The 20524-nt window shown below is 38.4% G+C and overlaps 1 protein-coding gene and 1 long non-coding RNA gene across 5 annotated transcripts in view; one reads left to right on the plus strand and one right to left on the minus strand.

The window, feature by feature from the left end:
* Nucleotides 1-5761: 5761 nt before the first annotated feature.
* Nucleotides 5762-20524, minus strand: part of ST18 (ST18 C2H2C-type zinc finger transcription factor) — a 173166-nt gene continuing 158403 nt past the window's right edge. For all 4 annotated transcript variants that reach the window (XM_027452092.3, XM_072034685.1, XM_027452096.3 and 1 more), the window contains 7 exons: nt 17879-17941; nt 17704-17784; nt 16024-16245; nt 13206-13294; nt 11563-11666; nt 9145-9288; nt 5762-8319 (listed from right to left, as the gene is read on the minus strand). In XM_027452092.3, the coding sequence (XP_027307893.2) occupies nt 8179-8319; nt 9145-9288; nt 11563-11666; nt 13206-13294; nt 16024-16245; nt 17704-17784; nt 17879-17941 (844 nt within the window). In that variant the 3' untranslated portion in view covers nt 5762-8178. The remainder of the gene's footprint in view (nt 8320-9144; nt 9289-11562; nt 11667-13205; nt 13295-16023; nt 16246-17703; nt 17785-17878; nt 17942-20524) is intronic.
* LOC110351651 (uncharacterized) lies at nt 10195-17570 on the plus strand. The gene is made up of 3 exons (XR_002399322.4): nt 10195-11230; nt 11947-12595; nt 16163-17570. It is a non-coding gene; the product is annotated as an uncharacterized lncRNA (long non-coding RNA).

Below are 20524 nucleotides of genomic sequence, written 5' to 3' on the forward strand. Positions count from 1 at the left end.
CTCCACAGTTCAGTTTGGGTTAGTGCTTTCAGCTTGAACCAGCAGGTAAAAGGAAAAGGAATTTCATACACAAAGTTTCCTGCATAATTCACCATTTTCCCAGCCAAGTCATGTACAATCTCTAGACAAAAATAAATGAAGTGTGCAAGCACAGTTTTTACCCCAAAATATTTTATATAAAAATTGTACCTTCTCAACATTATAAAACCTTTCATTAAAACATTCATTCTTTATTATGAGCATGTGTCACTGATGTAGGGATTCACCCTGTGTAAAGACAGGTTCTGAATTTACCAAAATTGTTTTTGAGAGACCACAAAGCCAAATATAATAAGCATAATCAGAACTCCTTATTTTAAAACTGAAGTTGAAGGTTGATTAAACAACAATCCATGTGTAAATTGTAATTTCCAGGTTGGTTTGGGACCTGAAATAGCAATATGTCACTGGATCCTATTTTTCAGTGTTAGGCCTATTTCTGTATGAGTGGGGTGCAGGTACAGAGGTGCGTGAGGATGTATTAGGGGAGGTGATGCATAAACTTCATGTTAATTTTCAACTCTTCAATATCTTTCTGGGATACCTTTCCTCACTCACTGGCTTTGAAAGCCAACCCAATTACATCTTACTCTAAAGAGGACAAGAAATTCAAAGGATGAAAGAACTGAATCACATTTCAAAGATAAGCATTCATTCCACAGGGGAAGAGAAAGACAGTATTAAAATTTTGGAGGCTTCATGATTGTGCCCCAGGCCAAAGCTGTATGTTCAGCAGCAGGCTGTCACACCCTAATTGCTAGTAGCCCTTTGTGAATCAACATCTCTGAGAAGCCAATTCTCCATGATGCTTCTTTAATATACATTTTCTCATTTGCCCCACGTATATTTCAGTTTGCCATCTGATAATTGGAATTGTGTGGGTAGCAGCCGGTACCATCTGGCTTGTTAATAAGTAGAGGATAAAAATGTCTAATGCCTTGCTCTACATAAATACAAGAATTACCCTACAAATAAACAGCTCCTTGAAACCCCAACCTTTGAGAACAAAAGAAAATAGTGTGGTCCTAGCTCATTAAAAAACACTGAGGAGAGAATGAGAGAGCAGTGGCAAAGCCTCATCATTTCTCGTCTGAAGTTTTAGTGTAACTAAAACATATGGGAAAAATAATGCAAAATTAAACGTGATAATGCACTTTTCACACCAAAACATATTGGGCCACTATACAAATGATGCAATTAAAACTGCTGCCTTCAGGAGCCAAAACCCAAGCTGAATAAGTACAGTACAATTAAAGTTTTTGATTTAAAACCAGCAAAAGATTTATCATAATGAACCTCGGAACTGAGATAATATGACTTGGGGGCATCAAAGCTAAGCTATAGAAAGCCACATGTCCTACAATGTGGAGTTAGAATTGGAAGACTGACATCAGCAGATTTTAGGGCACAGAAAGGCTTACAAGTTCATTTGCATGTGAATGGCCAAGACCATGCAAAATCTTGCGTGTAAACAGTGCGGTATTGTAATCAATACTTTAATTAACGGGAAGGCAGTGCAAAGCTGTCTGCATTGGGGAAATAAACTCTGATCCTGTAGGCTGGATGCAAAAGCCGCACTGTTGTGTTTGGATGTTGCTGGAGCTCGTACAGAGCCTTATCTGTGAGGCCTCATATGCACTGCGACAATGTCCTCTAATCTGGGCATAGAAAGGGCATCATGAGCAGCGAGGGCTGCAGCCCTGCTGCACTCCCAAGATGGGGAATGGAGATTTAAGCTTCTTGCAGGGAAGGGGCTGCGTGGCGTGGCCTGGGGCAGGGGGACATGCCGGGAAGCACGGCCAGGCAGCTGCCAGCTGGCTGGGAACTGCCACACACCAGTGCTCACAGGGTCGGGAAAAGGCTAAGGGTAAGATCCTGTATTCCTGCCCCTCCACCAGTCCCCCCAGCAAGCCCTGGCCCAGGCAGAAAGCTGCAGTGGTGGTGCTGCTGTCATGTTCCGCTGGGGTTTCAGAGCCTCAGGCCTTCAAGATATGCAACAACCTCTGTGTGAGTCTGAGCTCAGAGATAGCTTTCTCTTTCCCTATGCTCTGATACAACAGCAAGCCGAAGGTTGTGTACTGTTGGACAAAAAGGAAAAAGACACATGTTTGGAAGCCAGAGCTGCTCTGATCTAAGTGGAGCTGGTGCAGCCTGGCACCTGACAGATGTCTGCCTTGTGCCTCTCCCTCTGTCACCGTTACAGTGACCACGAGAGCAAGAATCCCTGCTTGTCTGCCTCCTTCCTTGCTCAAATATTCACATGCACGTGTGAGGCTTGCACTTGCATGTCCTTTAACACCACACCAGGCACAGGGGTGCAGTTGTCCAGCTGAACTTGCACAGAGTGCTGCTGACAGGTTGGGCTGTGTGTACATCGTGCTGATCATGAGCAGGCACTTGCCAAACAGAGCATGTAGCAGCTGAGCCTCCCTCTGCTTCCCTCTTATGGTGAATCACAACTTTGCCCTCATAGCAATCAGCTGATTTGTCACAAAATCCATAGGAGCTCCATTAGCTCAAATAAAAGTGCTTCTGCTTTTATAGCCTTTGCTTCAGTTGTTTTGAAATTCAGTTTCTGCATTTCGAAAATTTAGTTTCAGCCTGAGCAGCAGTGCTGGCTGGAAGATATCTTCAAAGAAAATAATACAACAGTTATAGGAATAAAATGCAGACTGTGATAAAGCCTTGAGTAGAGGGGGGTGGGGGTGGGAAGAGCAAAACCTAGATAATGGGCTTTGCACAAGTACTGATAATGTGGAGTTTGAAAACAGAAATGTAGGGATTGGTTTTGAGCCTGTGGCATACAGGCTGAGCCAGTTCTGTCAGGCAGAGAAGCTTACCCAGATGCAGCAGATTTGAATGACTTTGCTGGTACTATTCACTGTCCCAAAGAACCGGGGGATCAGTATTATTTAAATGACTACCATCAAAGAATTTGATATATAGTGTGGTGTTGCAGGTATCTCCCATCAAACACAGCCCAGAGTTACCAAAAATGCCAACCTAGGCCTAGAGATGGCTTCCCAAAGTGCTGTTTCCTTGTCCATCTGCTGGACACACAGGATGTTCACTTGCAGCCATAAGCACTGAAGCTCCCCATGCAGCACTTCTGTTTAGAGATGAGCTCTTCAGCCTGAGGAGCTGGTACTGCATTTTTTCTGTGAAGGAATTCAATTTACATGTGTTTTCCCTGTAGTTTTTCAGAAGCTTTTTAAATACCTTCTTTCCTTCCCTAACATTTTTTGACCAGACATCGGGATGAAAGAAAGACTCCATCCCCCCAATTGTAGGCAATTCCCTCCCAAAGGAATTAAGCTTATCCCGCTCCTAAAGAATCAAATGAATTTCATCACAATAAATTTGAAATCAATGTAGAATCTGGCTCCTAATCCAGATTTTGCTTATTGTGTCAGAAATAATCAGGGGGTACACAGAGACTATACATATAAAGAAGATGTAATTAAAGAAGATTTCAGGCCAGATACTTTAAGCCCCAGCTCCAACCTCAGCAACAATGACGGGACTGTTTGGACAGATGCTATCCTCAGTTAAACAAGGAATGAGATTCAGTCCTCTGTGGGGTATGTTTTTTTCCTTCTCGTTTCATTTTCCATCAGAACTTTAAAAGATGTGTGCACAAACAATACAATAGAAGTTTGGTTATTGGGGTAACAACCTTGCTGTTCTACTCTTTTGTACCTGGGATGGGTAAAAGTGCTTGCCAGGAATTTTCTGATGCTACATATAATATAATGCTACAAATAGATGTTAACATGATATATATAATGATCTTACAAAATAATAATATGAAAGTTTAATAGCTATTAATTTGGATTGGTCAGAAGAAGAGAATTTGGAAAAGTCCCTGCTTGGCAAAAATAAATAGCTGAGCCTCTAGCTTCTAAAAATGAGCCCTCTTCAAGGAAGCTGAGGCTGGGCACCAAAATCAGTATCTGGTTTGGAAAAATCTTGTACAGTAATACTATCAGAAATATTCAGGAATAACAGCAACCTAATTAGTAAGTGTTATCATATAACTGGAAATTCCTGAGATTTACTTGGACAATGTCTGTGGGAGTATTCATTTAAGAAAAAAATGCAGTTGAAGCAATTTGTAGCATGAAGTCAGACAGGAAATCAGACTAATCCTTGACAAAATTATGTGTAAGCTTGGCTGTCTAAGATTTACTAAAGCAACAGAGACAGAAGAAAACCAAGCCAGAATAAGATATTGAAAGGTAATAAAACTGGGTCACTGTCCTACATTACACAAAAGCTAAATGGAGCTCTGTCATTCCAGAGTGTCCTGAGTGAGATGAACAAAGGACTTCATCTGCTGCCGATCTCCTATAAACATCCAAGTAATGTAGCTACAAGAATCAATAAGCAAACTTTAAGCATAGCATGAATGCCAAGGCAGGTAGAATAAATTGTACACGAACGGATGAAGGAGCTGCCTTCTGTCATGACTCTGCATCATTGCAAGATCACAAATTCCAATCAAGAACCTCTGAGTTTGTTAAAAAATAAATAAATATTAAATAATAATAATAATAAAGAAAAGGTACAATATAAGTACGATGAAGGGGCTCTGAGTGGAAAAGCCATGATGTAATTAGATAGATACACTAAGCCAGCAGGAAAGAAGAGGTGCTTAATTAGTAAATAGAAATATGATTGCAGTAGAAAACAGAAGCTGATTTCTACATCATGGTCTCAAAAAGCTTTTCCATGAGCAGTTAAGAGACAGATTATAGACCTCTTGAGCTGACAGGACAGCAGATATTGACTGTTCTTGCTCTTCATCCTTCTCTTTGACGTTTGAAGCTTCAATTCCATTCCAACTAGTTCAATCAATGGGACATATGTATTTGTACTGCAGTTAGCACTCCCTTTCCCCACTTTTATGGTCATAGATATAGAACAATTATTCTTGATCTGCTCTATCTGAATGCAGAACTTGTCAATTTTGCTAGTGCCATAGTTCATTCTGGCTTATGATTCTTAGCTATGTCTACTCAAAAATATAATTATGAGCTTTAAATTTACCTTGTTTTCCAAATAAAAGTATTTTTGATCTATCCATGGGAAGTTGGAATCTGAGACATTTTATCCTATCCTAGAATTTATCCTAAGAATTATCCTGTAGGTATTACCATGCAGCCTAAATAAAAATGTCTTGTTTTTGCTACAACTAGTAGAGGGGGAAAAAAAAAGAAAAAGTCCATTAGATACTGGAAATATTGTCTTTCTAAAACGAGCAGATTTTTATTTGTGCAATGTCTAAGCACTGCAAATCTTAGCAGAAAATTACACTGGAACAGTGGGCGGTTCCGAACTGCTGGAAACTTTACAATGGCTTTTATGTTTAAACATCATTTACCAGCTGTTAAAGGTCAGCACAAATCCCATACTTTATCAGTATAAATGAAGCTTACAACTGCCAAGAAAACAATGCATTAAATAATGCAGTGATTTTTTATTTTTTTTTTTCTTCAGAAGTGAAAAGGACGTCTTAAGCAGTTCCATTTTTCTCCTCCTTATTTCCAACTGACAAAGCAAAACATTAATTAAATTATTTATACCAGAAATTTACTTACAGGGATGACACATTTTGTACACAAAGCAAGTAAAACATCTGACACATTGTATAGTGCCAGGTGCAGTTAAGAATGTGTAATACAAGTCGGCATCTAGAGGCTAAAAAAACCAACAAACTTGCTGAAATGTTTCATTATCAATTTTTATTTCCTACCATACACCAAATGTACAGCACAGAACACAATTTTGTTGTTTTGATGTAAGAAATATTAATTGTATGAAGAAACAGTATACAAACTACTCCAAATTAAAAAAATGCATACATCATTGCTCTTTACAAAAGGTCTAATTTACAGTATAGCTCATCAATGCATTTAAACACAAAAAAAAAAATATAAAGAAAAAGAAAAAAAGATCAGTGCACGTTACAAAACACATCAAGTACAAGGGAGGGAAATAAATACAAACATACTTCACAGAACATCCTGATCAAACAACCAAACACAGATAAATTAACCTGAAGCCAGAGTAAATCATAATAATAAATACATAGGTCAGTAAGATATTTTTTTTACTTAAATAAAATATATAACAAATTTGTTAAAATATTTAGTAAATTAAATTTTAGTCTTTGTAATGAGTGAACTCATTTTGTATGCATTTAACAAGTATAACAAATGTTCACTTTTTGTTTTTTTTTTTTTTTTTAGCAAGTACAGTAACTTTAATAGCAAATTTTTTTGTTTGGCGTCCTCCTATTTATATTAGACAGCACGTATGGTAGCTTTTGAAAAATCCATTTAAAAATAAACACAGCTTCTAAGAACATACATTTTCCCCTGTCTAAACTAGTATTGAAGAGTTGAATCAACCCTCAAACAAAAAGCAAGCCCCACCTAATGCAGAACAGTGACCACAGTGCATGAGAGTTGAATCACTTTTGAATAGTACTTTTGTGCAGGAACAGTAATAATATATTGTATATGTCAAGCCTGTGAATGCCATCATATTCAATCTAAATATAAATGAGGCTAATAAAAATAAACACTTTCATTATAGCACGGAAAAATTAAACACACGCTAGATCCATGTATACATTTACACTGAGGCACATATGCACATGAGGTGTGTGTGCATACAAAAAAGGCAGTTTAGCTGGTTGTTTATACCTTTTTCTTAAAAAAAATAAATATAAAAAAAACTTCTGAAACAATGCTTAATTACTTACAATCCCTGAAATAGACATTGCCTCGGTTATAGCAACTGCTAATTTCTGACGGATTCAGAAACTCTGTGCCCAGGCTAACTGGAGAGGGGGACATGCATGAGCACCTCTGCACCATTGCGTGGCCCCATCCCTTGTGCCTGCACGCCCTGTAGTGCCTGGTACCCTACTGAATGACTGGTAACCAATGCAGTGTCAGACTAGTCTTGGTGAATAAGGATGGGAGAAACCAATCAGCGTGTTGCTACAGTTCATTCAAAGAGAAGGGCAACCACAACTGCGCTGGAGTAACATTCCTCTCCAGACTGTTGCCTTCTCCACTGCCGTAAGTTCAAACCAGTATTGAATGCCATTTCAGGGGGAGATGTGTTTGATTCATTATGTACAAAATCTTCAGCTTGGGATGTGTTTGCATTTTTCAGTTTCAAATCCATAGCAATACTGGTCACTTGGTTAAAACCTCAATGTATCATACCAAAAGAGTACCAGTCCTATCAAATTATCATTCTTGTTTAGAGATAATTGTCATTTCCCTCCATGAGCTGACTCTGAAAAAAACTGCAGTGGCAAAATAAATCTGAAGTTCTCTTGAAACATTTTAAATAATCATTCGCATAGGCTAAATCACACAGCCAAGTCAAGTGCTTTGCTGATTGCTATATTTCATTATTGCTAACGTATTCTTTAACACACTGTTTTCCAGCATACTGTGCTTTTAAAGAGCCCGAGTTCCCCACTAGTGGGCACCATTTATCTTCTCATTCCGTGCATCTTCACATCTCAACGTTACTGCAAACCCATTTCTGATACAAAGCCATTATAAAAAAGCAGGATGTGAGGAAAATAAAACTAGAACCACAGTTCAGTCATTTGTAACTTTCATATTTTTTTTCTTCCTGTACAAACCCAGCAAGTTATTTAATTTACAGTATAACTTTCAGTCTATTTAAAATCCCATTGGAAAATAAATTAATAAACACATTTGTAAAAATATGGCAGGCTGCAAAAATGCTGTTAAAAGATAAAAAAAAAAAAAAACTCTTTGATTAGAAATAAATAAAAAATATAAAAAATAGTCGCACACACTTTTTACATTCACTTTACAAAAACTGAGTGCAAAAGAAGAAAAAAAAAGGAATTATACTGAAATAAATACTAACAGAGTGCATTGCTGTTAATACAAATAGTCTGTTGAGTTTTTATTCTTTTTCTTTTTTATTTTTTTTAAGTCAGCTGGGAAAAAAATAGTGCAATGTTGCAATTGTAAATGCAGCATGGCAACCTACACCCCTTAGCAGTACATGAACTCCTAACAGATCCATCTGGAGTTTACTGCTGTTAAGTAATTTCTGTTGCCCAGCAGCTTTCACATCCTACACATGGATGCCCTTCACTGCCTGTTTGATACTTTCCAGCAGAGCTTTGCATTCGGGGGAATAGTCCCGTTCCAGATTGCTGTACATGTCTGTGAGTGTATTTACATATGCTTCGAAATTCTGTTCACTGATTGGCCCCTAAATGAAGACAAAACAGATTATAATTGTAGGAGATAAAATTAAAGCAAAAACAAAACAAAACAAACAAAAAAAAAAACCGCCACAAACAAACACCCAACACCAAAGCAAGGAAAAGCAGTGATATGGCAAGTGGGGATAAGTCATAAACCTGATGGTCATCCAAACTAATGGAGGATTTGTAGAAATGGAGTTTTGTGTGCAACCACACACACTCCCAGCAAGAAAAGAGCTTGGAGATATTATCTTCAGTGTAAGTTTCTTTTCTATTGAGGCCTTTCCTATTGAGGCTCTGGGAATATGGCTGATGTCCATAACCCTGTCCTCACCTAATTTCCCAGAGCTTCTCTTGAGATTCGGAAAGGGGACTGAAATTCTGTAGACCAACCTTTTGTGGATTTGATCTGTGTTTGCAAGACATACAGGATGCGGAGTTTTTGAGAGGCTTTGCTGACTCCAGAAGAATCACAACACTGAGCTGGATGAAACAGGTAAAAATTCTGACTTAGGAGCTAACAGTGAATACAGATTCTTGTGAAATTTTCACACCTTGTGCAGGGTAAACATTGAGATAGGGAGGGACAGGGAGTGTCTTGCAGTACTGGGGAGAAACACCAGCGTTGGCTCGGTCTTGGAAGCAACTGAGACTATTAGCAAGCAGAATTCATGATCCAGCATCTCTGAAGAGTAAGTTAGGCTAAGGAGAGCTCTGCTCTCCAGCACTGCATCTACAGCACTCCTGCTGGTCCCTGAGCTTGCTCAGATGCTTCGGATGCTGGCAAAGCAGACTCAGAGAAGGTGTGAAGCTGCTGGCTGTGGTCTTACCATCTGTGGAAGTTGAATGTCAGCGAGGCTGGAGATGAGGGCTTGGCTTAAGCCAGCTAGCTCCTTCAACAGGCTCTCATTGTTCTGCTCTATGAGTTTGTTCTCTTCTTCTATTGTTTTCAAATTGCTCTCCATAGACGTGATCTACAAAACACAGGCACACAGTCACACGGACTCCTGGCAGTGCTGTAACTGCAGTTTGAACCTAAACTGGCCATCACTTCGTTGTGAGAGAGGCCACAGTGGAGCTGAAATTCAGGCACTTTTTTTAAGGATGGACATAACCAGTCCACAGAATAGTCACAACAAGGCAGTAGTTTGCTCTGAACCAATGGACCTTGCTGCAGGTTCACACTGAATCACTGCATTGGCAAAGCACCATGGTTGGAGGAGCATGGAAATGAGCTCAGGGAAGGAGGGGTCCGTGCTGAGCTGGGATAGAGAGTGTGGCCTCAGGGGTGGTGGAAGGAAGGAAAAAGGAGGCTGATGTTTGCATTGCTGTCCTGCTCTTACAGCACCCCTGCTGATCAACCACAATGGCAATGACAACGCTATTAGCAGCTGTGCTACTTTCCTGTCCTGCTCCTGGGTGGAGGGCAGAGCTGTGAGCTGCCTGGGATTAGTGACAGGGCTGAAAACAACAGGAGAAAAATACAGTGGGAAGGAAATTGAGGGGTTGAGCACACAATTGCAAAGATGATCTCCAACCAACAGAATGGAAACACAGGGTTTTTAGAAACAGCAGGAAAAAGCACCTGAGGTAGCAAAATGGTGTCCTTTTAGCATGAACGTGGTGGGCATATGCTGAGCCCTTAAGGGTTTTATGTCAAAAGCAGTGCTGAAAAACTGAAGGCGACAATGGCAGGGGAGCAATAGTCCCTGCTGCCCAGCTCCCCTGTGGTGGCAGCCCCTAGCCCTGCAAAGCAGGGAGTGATGGAGCCAGGTCCACAGGTGTTTTGCCCACCCTCTCCTTGTTAGGACTCCATCTCTCTGTCTTGCTTAAATCTCTTTCTCGCTGTGGCCTGGTTAGTCTTTGACATGCACCGGGACAGTCCCCGGGGGAAGAATCATTTTGCCTGCCTGCACCCCACTGAGGCCTCTTGTCTGGAGCATGCTTGAGGCAGCCTAACTTCTGGCCAGACAAGACTAAATGGAGGTAGAGAAAAGCCATACAGGGAACATGTTATTTCAGCTGTAGTTCATGCTTTGCTGGTCAGGCTGTCTTCACCAGGGAGCAATTTGGGGGGCGGGGGAGGGAGAAATCTGGTGAAATAAATTAGGCCATCTCTGTGCAAATAGCAAAGTGATCACCAAGGAGAGACCAAAAAAAATAAATTGTACAGAAGTCCAGAAGTTAAGGAAAAAAAAAAAATACACAAAAACCCTCACGGACATTCAATTTGGAATAGATATCTCAGCAACTTTTGCAGTGTGAAGCCCGATCATTTAGATTCAGCACAGGTGGCATAAACTCCACCCATATTTAAACTACACATGCTGTGGCTGTTACAAAAACAGCATGAATCAGCATTGCATACATGCCAGGAAGGTGCAAATACGGAGGGGTGTGGCTGCACTCTATTTTGGATCAGTTTAGACTTACATGCAGTTTCCAGACCTGTTCTTATTTAAGAACTTTTTTTCTCCAGTTTGTAGTGTCACTAAAATATTGAGCAAGTTTTTGCTCAATCTTTGACCTGGTTTGCCCAGGTGACTCCCCAGGTGCATGCGGGAATCTCCGTGTGGAGGAACATACCTGGCTCACTCCACAGAACCACAACCAGCACCTGGAGGCAATTTAATCCCATCAATTTACAAAAGAATGACAGTGAACAACTCTTTTCTCTAGCTCTCCCTCAAACTAATCTGCTATACAAGTTAGCAAAAGGCATCCATCCTTTACCAGGTGTTGCCTGCAGGCAAAGTTCAAACTATTTAAATAACTGACAGTGAGTAAACTAAAGTAGATTGTTTTAGGTACAAAATCAACTTGCAGTAAGATTCAGAGCATGTTTGTAAGAGGTGATGCCCTCCCTAACCCGGGTTCTTACAGCAGTCATGGGACTCTGTGGTTTGCTCAACAAAGGTTTGGTCAACAAAGGAAGATGAATGTTTTGTTTTATAAATATATTTATTTATTTATTTTCTGCTCACCGAGATTAGCTTTGAACTGCCATTAGCCTATCACTCACCAGATCTTCATGACAATAACCAGGAATTTGCTGCTTATTTACAGCAAACAAACATACAAAAGAGCTTGACAAAGAAAGTGTGTAGGATTTGGGTAGTTTTAATTGCTACAGAGTGAAGAGCCCACACAAGAATAACTGCATTTAAACATATAATTTACATATTTTATCTACTTGTTGTCTTTAAATAGCATAAGAAACAGTTAAAACTTTGGCTTTGATGTCATACCTGGGTTTGAAGTTTCATCATATCAGCTTCGATTTTAAGATTGGATTCATTCAGTTCCTTTATTTCCTCATCCAAGTGTCTGATTTCTTCATCACTTTCAATACCTGGAAATAGTTGAAAATACCAATATCAGATTTAAAGTGTCTACATAAAAATAGATATGTGAGTAGCAAGCTATGCTGTTATTGAATAAGAGGAAGGTAACAGGCTTTTGATCAAATGACTGATCCTTAAATTGTCTGTGAATTTGCTTTTACTGTATTTTTTTTTCTCCTAGCTTTAAAGCATCTATATAAACTGAAACATGTAAGGCATAATTAATGCTTTCTGAGTTTTTGTGTTTCTCGTTTCTTTTTTTTTTTCTTTTTTTTTCCTTCTTTCCAGCACAACATGAAACCACAAGCTCAAAGAAAGAGAAAGAAGAAAGAAAAAAACTTCTGGAAATGCTGGGAAGAGGAACGTATATAATGAAACATGAGGGAGTATTTACAATTCTGTTTTAGTTTTAAACAAAATGTAGAAGCAAGCCTCCTTTACAGGGACAGCCCCAGGATAACATGTCCAATAGTATAACTGCTGACTTCAGGAAGCTTATCTGTATCTGCTTCTGATCTTGCAAGAAGTTCTGTGGGGGCAAATCTCTATTCAGATTAATTTCCAGAAGCACAGTCTTAGATATGTGTGATAAATAGCGAAATCTAAATGATGGCAAAAGGGAAACTATCAGGAAGCTAAAATGCATTACAGAAAAAAATAAATAAATAAAAAGGAGGACTTCTACATCCTCACAATTTAGGTAGAGTAAAAAAAAATAAATATCTTCAGGTCTTTACTGAAAGCCCTGTCCTGAACAATACTGTGCAACTATGACTGCTGGCAATGCATATCCTTCTTTCTGCTTACTGTCACAATGAGACAAACTCTGCCTTCAGAAAGTACAGTAGTTGTTTCTGCTTTAAAACCTACAGCCCAGAACTGAGTCTGCTAGCAAGTCAACCTGGGAAATCTATCAGTAGCAGTCCCTGACCAAGAGGTAATGTGAACAGAGATGGGGCATGTCAAAGCAAACTCTTGTCCAGTGTGACACAGCTGTTTTGTTCAGCATTTGGAGGCATAAAGACAAAGTTCTCTTATTCCTGTCTCTTATCTGTTTAAAGAACATGGTATAATAAAGCAGATTCCTATATATTTCCCCCTATACCTATTTGGTAGTTGTTCCTTTACTTTTAGTTGTCAAAACACTACACTTAAAACTAAACCATGTCATATTCAAGTTGGGAGAAGTCAATTTCCACATCCATTTTTCTCTCTTCTATTTTAGTCATTAGTAATGTCAGCTAGTTTGCCTGATCTGCATCTATTTTTTTATTACTAATTACAAAATTAAAATTGTCTCCAAACAAACAAAAAAAATGTTCTGAGATAAAATGAGAGCATATGACAAATGTTGAGTTATCATGAGGTAAATGAAAATAATTTTTTCTCTCATGCAAAGATTCTTTTAATTCAAGTTTAGTTATTGCTAGAGACAACTGAAAGGAGTGAGAATTAATGATAGAATGGCATAAAGGGGCATAAGTATAAATGGGAGTCAGGGCCCTTCTATCTAAATAAATGTCATCATCTTTTACAAATCTCCTTACCACCACTTGCTTTAAGCTTGATAGTCATTAATTCTTCTGAAATTTTGCCCTTTTTTATGGCTTGTGCATTCAGAGGACAACCAGACAGGCTGAAACATATAGGAAAAAAGAAAACATTAGCACCGACTTGAAAATAGCAACAATCCTTTCAGGCAATATTATCATGCACTTGGACAGACCTCTGTACCTAAGGTCACATCACGATTGCCATTATAGCATAGCTTCAGGGAATGACATAACTCATAAAGAGCTATTTAACTGTATATTCCAGCTTTAAAATTGGCACAGAAATCTCAATTTATAAGTAAACAACACTTTGAGAATAATCAAAATAACATTGGGAGCTATTATCAAGTTGCATGAAGAAGCATTTATAGAATTCTTGTAGTTCCACCACTTATAAACAAATAAACTATTGTTGCTCAGAGGAAAGGGGCAGTATGGTTCTTTAAGATGGCAAGTTTACCATTCTTAAAAACAATTAGTTAATGAGATGCTTTCCATGGTGCACAACTACTGCATCATTTTGTTGATACATAATAATGATTGATACAATATTAACTCTGGGTATATCCTATAGACTGTAATAGCTTTTTTTGAATTGTTCTATTATATAGTCAGTTTGCTTTTTAACCACCGTTCACATTTAATTACATTTTGTTATTTCAATGCTTACAATTTCATCAGATGGTAATTACCTGAAGCAATTTTTATAGCCCACTAAAGGGCTAAGATGAATTGCACTGTCATAATACTATCTTTATAAATAATAAGGAAACACCTATAAGCTGAAGAACTGGCTCAAGGATTTGGAATTTTTATTCAGATGTAACCAAGTAAGAAGTGAAGAAAAAATTTGTCCTATCCTAGCAGGATTTTTTATTTTTTTGTGTGTGTGTGTGAAACAAAATTTCTTAACAGACTTTTTTAAATAAAAAAGTAAAAACTGCTGAAGGTTTAAGTTAGCTTCCTGCCAGCTTAGTTAAAAGCCATACAAGGAAACGTGCTAGTTCTCCAGTTCTGGAATACTGTTTAGTTTCTCTGTCCAGAGCTGATAACTAACTGGAAAAAGGTCTCAAAACTATGTGTGACTTGTTGGATCTCAAGTGTGCTATGAAAGGATATAATATCATGAAACTATATTAATGCTGTGATCTTGAGTGTGATCCAGCCTTAAGTAGGACAGAAATCATCCGTAAGTGTGAGTTGCAATCAGCTGACATACTTTTTATGTTATTGGCTTGAAGCTTTCATATTGCTTAGAATAAATTAAATAGCCCAAACTTAAAGCTGTGTCATAATGAAAACACCTTAGCATAGGATACAGCTCATAAAGATAGCACTGGACAAATCCACTGCTTTGCATGTTTCTTCTCCATTACAGAGAGGACTCTATAACTTTACAAATGAGCAGTTCAAAACTCTTTAATTAATTTATCCTTCAGCATTCTTTGGATGGGCTGATTCCACTACGTGCTCCATATAGATAAGGCGATAGCATTAAAAGCTAAGGCTCACATGCAGGCTGTTTAAAATTTCACCTAGGGACTTATGGTGCGCATTTCCACCTGGGTAGCTGTATTTGAGGACTGGGAGCTTTCCAGCAGCAAACACCTCATAAGGAGAGGTAGGGTCAGAGCAGGCAATCTGACTCTGCTGCTGGTAGATTCAGCAAGGATGCAGCACCTTGTAGCAGAGAGGCCTGCCAACAGGTTACCCAAACTGGAGGACATTGTCTCAGCAACTGAACTAAGAGCTCTGTGTAACTGTGTATGTCTGTGGAGTTTACAGCCAAATAACTAAAAAACAAGTCTAGTCCTGAACTGGGAGTGGGCTAGGGCAAAGCCACGCTGGGACTTCCAGATGTGAGGCTGAGAAGGGGGAAGAAAAAAAAAAAAAAGAGAGAGAGAAACAGGAGTGGCTCATCAAAACAAAGGGTTGAAAGGAAAGGAAAGAGTAAGAGTAACAGAGCTTGATGGGGGGCCTTTAAAAACCAGATTTCAAAGGCTGTGAATTTTTAACATGGTGTTCTGTTCACACTGCACTTACTCTAACTGAATTTGTTCAAGTCATCTTAGACATTCTTGGAGAAGTTGATTCAGAATGTTAGAAAAAAAAATCAAAGGAGGCATAGAATAGAGATTTAATTGCCATTATATGCGAAAGACAAAAATTTACCAGGTAATAATTCTGAAGCCATGTACTTTGAGTAACATCAATTCAACATGTTCAAATAATTTCATGTTTTCACAATGATACATAAAATCCTGGTGTTTATTGTTACTGGTATATGTTTTTCCTACTTTGTAAGAATAGTTTTGTTTTAAAATTGATGTAACTGCAAACTGATGTAACCCATAAGAGTTCTACACATTTTGTGTGTGTGCGGTTCTAGCTATTTAAATACAAAATTTATGAAAACAGCTTTTCCACTGGTAGAAAGATTAAATGAATGCAGCTATTCCTCTTGCTAAATCTTTTCTGTTGACATTTCAATGATATTTGCATTTTCTATAAAAGATATATAGATACAATTCCATATTTGCCTAAGGAAGAACTCTATTAAATTTTAAATCATATAGAAACTGTGGTAATCTGAAGAAAAGACCTTGGAAAGTCACATTGTAATGGGAACATAAAATAAGAGTTAAAAGTTTATCCCAGCTCTCTCAAACTTATTCTGACCAATATCAGCTGCAATGTAAACTGTCTTGTTACTTAAATGACCAGCACAATTTATTCAGACTGTAATCTCATTTGTTGCCATTTCAATAGTGGAATGTTAAGGAAAATGAAAAGAGAAAACACAAAGTTATACCTTCTGTGGGTGACAAAAACATTATTAACATGACCCAGCCCGTTGCAGCCTGGCAAAGGACAGTGTGGCAGCTCTTGTTTGTTCAGTTTCCAGGATAGTGAAGACCCATTGACAGGACTCTCCTTCTGTCTCTTGGCAGCCAAAGGACAACCAGAAGCAGTGCGATGAGAAGTGTATTTACCTGATATGTGACCTTGGCCATCACAGCCTATCACTGGACATCTAAAGAAATACAGCAAAAGAACCCATGTTTTCAATAGAGATAGAAGGTGAAGACAGGCTCAAGAAAGTCTGAAAAAACACATCCAGCTGCCTATGCCACTTTGCACTAATTTTTAAGACTCGATCTCCTGGGACTCACTCTACCTGAGCATCCAATTCACGTCAAGATATTTTGGGAGTTCAGTTGATTTTAAGATTAGGCAATTTCAAGTATACTTGGACAGCCTAAGAAACTAAACAATTCATTTAGATATTGTTTTACCGGAAAATAATTTTGAAATTCTATCACAGGCAATAAATCACAATCTACAAGTCTATGAAAAGTCACCATTCTCTCTTCTCTATCTATGTTTCTGGCATAAAGCAGAGGGTAGGTTTTTATATCTGGAAACCTTGTACTGTCTCATGCAAATACTTGCAAAGTAAGTTAGTTTTATTAATCTCTCTACTTATCTATCTATTCATCCATCCATCTATCTATCATAGAATAATTAAAGATCATCTCCAAGATCATCTGGTCCACTCATCACCCTACTACCAATATCACCCACTAAACAATGTCCCTAAGCATCAGATCCAACATTTCCTTAAACACCCCCAAGGATGGTGATGCCACCACTTTCCTGGGCAACATGTTCCAATGCCTGACTACTCTTTCTGAGAAAAAATGTCTCCTAATTTCCAACCTAAACCTCCCCTGGCACAACTTGAGGCCATTCCCTCTAGTCCTATCACTAGTTATCCGTGAGAAGAGGCCGACCCTCAGCTCCCCACTCCTTCCTTTCATGCAGTTGTAGAGAGCAATAAGGTCTTCCCTGAGCCTGCCTTTTCTCCAGGCTAAACAACCCCAGTTCCCTCAGCTGCCCTTCTTCCCCAGTTCTAGGCCCTTCACCAGCTTCATTGCCCTTCTCTGGACACATTCCAGGGCCTCGATGTACTTCTTGTAGTGAGGGGCCCCAGACTGAACACAGTACTTGAGGTGTGGCCTCACTGAAGCTATTTATTTTTGTGCTGCTTTGTCAGTGTTATGCTTTCTCTCCTATCATTAGCAAGCATAAAGTACAATATTGAGTGCAACTAAATCTTCACATCTATATTCTGCCAGTTATCACTTACTGTTTTTAATGGAATCCACACTCAAGTAAGTCATGCAGTGAATTTCTACTGAGTTTTCAGTTTTTGCTTTTAGTGAAAATTTTACTGTTTAAAACAAGAGAAACAATGCAAACAAATACAGCAATCCTTCCTCACTGCTTAAGCTCCAAGTTGATGGACTCCATCAGCTTCACCAGAAGCAGAAACATTTGGTTTGGCTCCAGCTCTGGGGCATATTCTCAGATAGCTCAGATTAAGTAGGTTATTTCCTATAATGTATCAACTCCTGAACTCTTTTTTTTTTTTTTTTTTTTTTTTTTTCTTCTCCTTTCACAGCTAGTAGACCTGTGTTTTTGTACTCACTTTAGTTCAGGGTCTTCTTTTTCTTCCTTGGTAGGAGTCACTTTGATACCACCTTTCCTGGCACGGGGACAACCAGATAAGCTGAAAGAAACACACAGAACAAAAGCCACTTCTCTTGACGCTGCTTGGCAAGAACACCAACCATTGCAGTCCCAAAACATGGGACAATTCCTACCTTCTGTGTGATGCATAGTTCCCAGTCACATGGCCAGAGCCATCACAACCAGGTGTAGGGCACCTTTAAAATAAGACAGGGAGCTTACAAAACATGACTTCAAAGATAACAGTAAACAACATGTACCTGGTGCATTTTGTCTTGAGTGGAAGAAAGAACAACACAGCTTTTGTTGGATAATTAAAACTAGTTCTTATTTATTTATTTTTTTCTAAATGAGAAAATTGCTTTATTTTTTTTTTTCTTTTATAACTGAATTTTAGTAAGAAAAATGACATTTTTCATAAAATATGTACATTTAAATACTTCATAGCACTATTTTCACTGAACATTATTCCATTATTCCTTGTACAGGGTCAACATTCCAAAAAAAAAATAAGCAGATTGATACAGATCTATTTGTAAATTTACTGTTACGTGTTTGTTATCCGTCTGATGTTTACATACAGATACAGATATAAATAAGCCCTTTGCCAGTATTTACAGCAGGGAAAATGGAAGCAGAAAAGTTGTTTTACTTTTTTGGACATCAATAGAGTTAGTGTAATAGCCAGAATATGAATGCAGTGGTTTCTATATTTTAGCACTGTAACCATACCTCAGGACTATATCTAACACTAGATCCAATTGGGTATTCAGTTTGGCAATCAGATTATGTTTATGTCCCATCTTTAAGGGTTTTTTGTGTATGTGTGCAATGTGTGCAATGTGCAGAAGCCTTTACAAGTATGAATGTTTAATAATAAAATGTCCATACAATTTAAAGACACATTCCTGCCTGTTAGTATGTCATTGCAGTTGGTCTGGGAGTGTAGGCTCTGCACTCACTAGTAGTGCATGAAAAATGTGCTCCAAAAGCCCACAGGAGTCAGTAGATCTTTTCATTGACTTCTGCAGGTTTTGGGACAGGACCTTCCATCTCTGAAAGTAATTTTTCAGAGAGTGTTTTTTTTTTTTTTTCATTTGAGGGTATTGAATTTTTGTTTGTGTGTGCTTGTGGTTTTAGAAGAGAATCATGCCTCAACACACAAAGCAGTATAAGCAAAATATTTACCTTTAGAAATTGTGCCAGCCATTTCTACATTTCTGTGTTGTACAGCACTACGTTCTTGTGTTAACTATCCCTAAGGGCCTTTTGAATTCTATGATTTTTACAGAGTATCAGAATAACAGGAAGAGTAGTGCCAAACAAACATTAAGGAAGCTTGCGCTGTTCAATACTCTCATAAGGGTCTCAGTTGTTACTGAATCTGTCCTGAGAAGAGGAGATGAGTGATTTAATCAGGTTGTTGGTAGGCTGCCATGGAAAACACCTACAAATATAATTGTAATGTCACATCTGAGTATGCAGGTGTATCTCTTAACAGAATATGTAAAAATGTTTCTCTGTAAATGATAAATTTGTCAAAATTATGATTTCTTTTGGACATGACCAAATTTATTCACTGATTGAAGTGGAATTCAGCAAATAATTTCAACTGAATAAAGGGGAACCTTTTTTATTTAAATGTCAAAACATTTCATGATGACATTTTCTGAACAAAATACTTTGGCAGAATGCTATGCTTCACACTGACAGTGAAGGTAGAGGTGTGGGTTGCAGAGTGCCAAATATGCTTGACTGTAGAACTAAATGTTGACCTGTATGAGCATGGGACAAGGACTGGGCACAATGTTATGTGGAGCAGGCAGCAAGGGCAGATGTCTGGAGAGCATGAATGCTCATAAGTAAAACCAGAATACCTGCCAAATACTATGGGTATTAATTTTGGCTACTTGTTTTATCAGATGATCACAGATGGAAGAGCTGTCCACATAGACTGGACATGGATTTTAATTCATCCAGAGCTCTTTATGGGACACATTCAGATCATGAGTCTGAGAGTTATGGACTTAAACAAGACAGTGAGCTAATTTTGAATCTCCCCATCTGCCTTTGCCACTCCTGACAGTGGTTAGATTGAACAACCGGATTAGTATTTAAAGTATTCTTTAAAGATTTAAAAGTAATTTTTAAAGATTTGAGAGTGAGATAATTTCAATATTGAATAAAAGATGATGTTTTAGGCAGATTACTGACAGATTTGTAAGAACCTTCACTTGTAAGATTCCTGATCTTGACCACTGGGTCAGGGTTTCTAAATATTGGTTATAATTTTGTATGGACTGTGAAAGTCCACAATACAAGATGCACCAACAGTGTATTGCCTTCCAGTCAGTAATACTGTGGATCTTCATCAGCTTTTAACTGGCTGATGAATTTGGACTGGTGCCTTATCTCAGGGAGTCACCCTCTGTTATGGAATCCTGTACAGAGCCAAGAAAAACAGATTTATTTTGGAGGATCAGAGGCCTCAAGAGCTCAAGCTAAAAGATGTCAGCTCTCAAGTCAGTGTAGGTTACAGATTCTCTTATACATCAAGTCAGTTTTCTAAGAACAAATCTTACAGTGATTTCACACATAAATTTTTGTAACCATGCACTGAATACTATATTTTTGTGCCCTTCTCAAAGAGGGTTGCTCTATCTTTAGGTAGATGAACTACAACTTCACATAAAATTGATATACCGAGCTGCTGATCTAGCCACATTTCTGACACTTTTACTCACTGTAAAGGTTGTAGAAATAGTTAGATAGACTCTTTA

The sequence above is a fragment of the Anas platyrhynchos genome, chromosome 2 (assembly GCF_047663525.1).
Source record: "Anas platyrhynchos isolate ZD024472 breed Pekin duck chromosome 2, IASCAAS_PekinDuck_T2T, whole genome shotgun sequence".
Classification (NCBI taxonomy): Eukaryota; Metazoa; Chordata; class Aves; order Anseriformes; family Anatidae; genus Anas; species Anas platyrhynchos.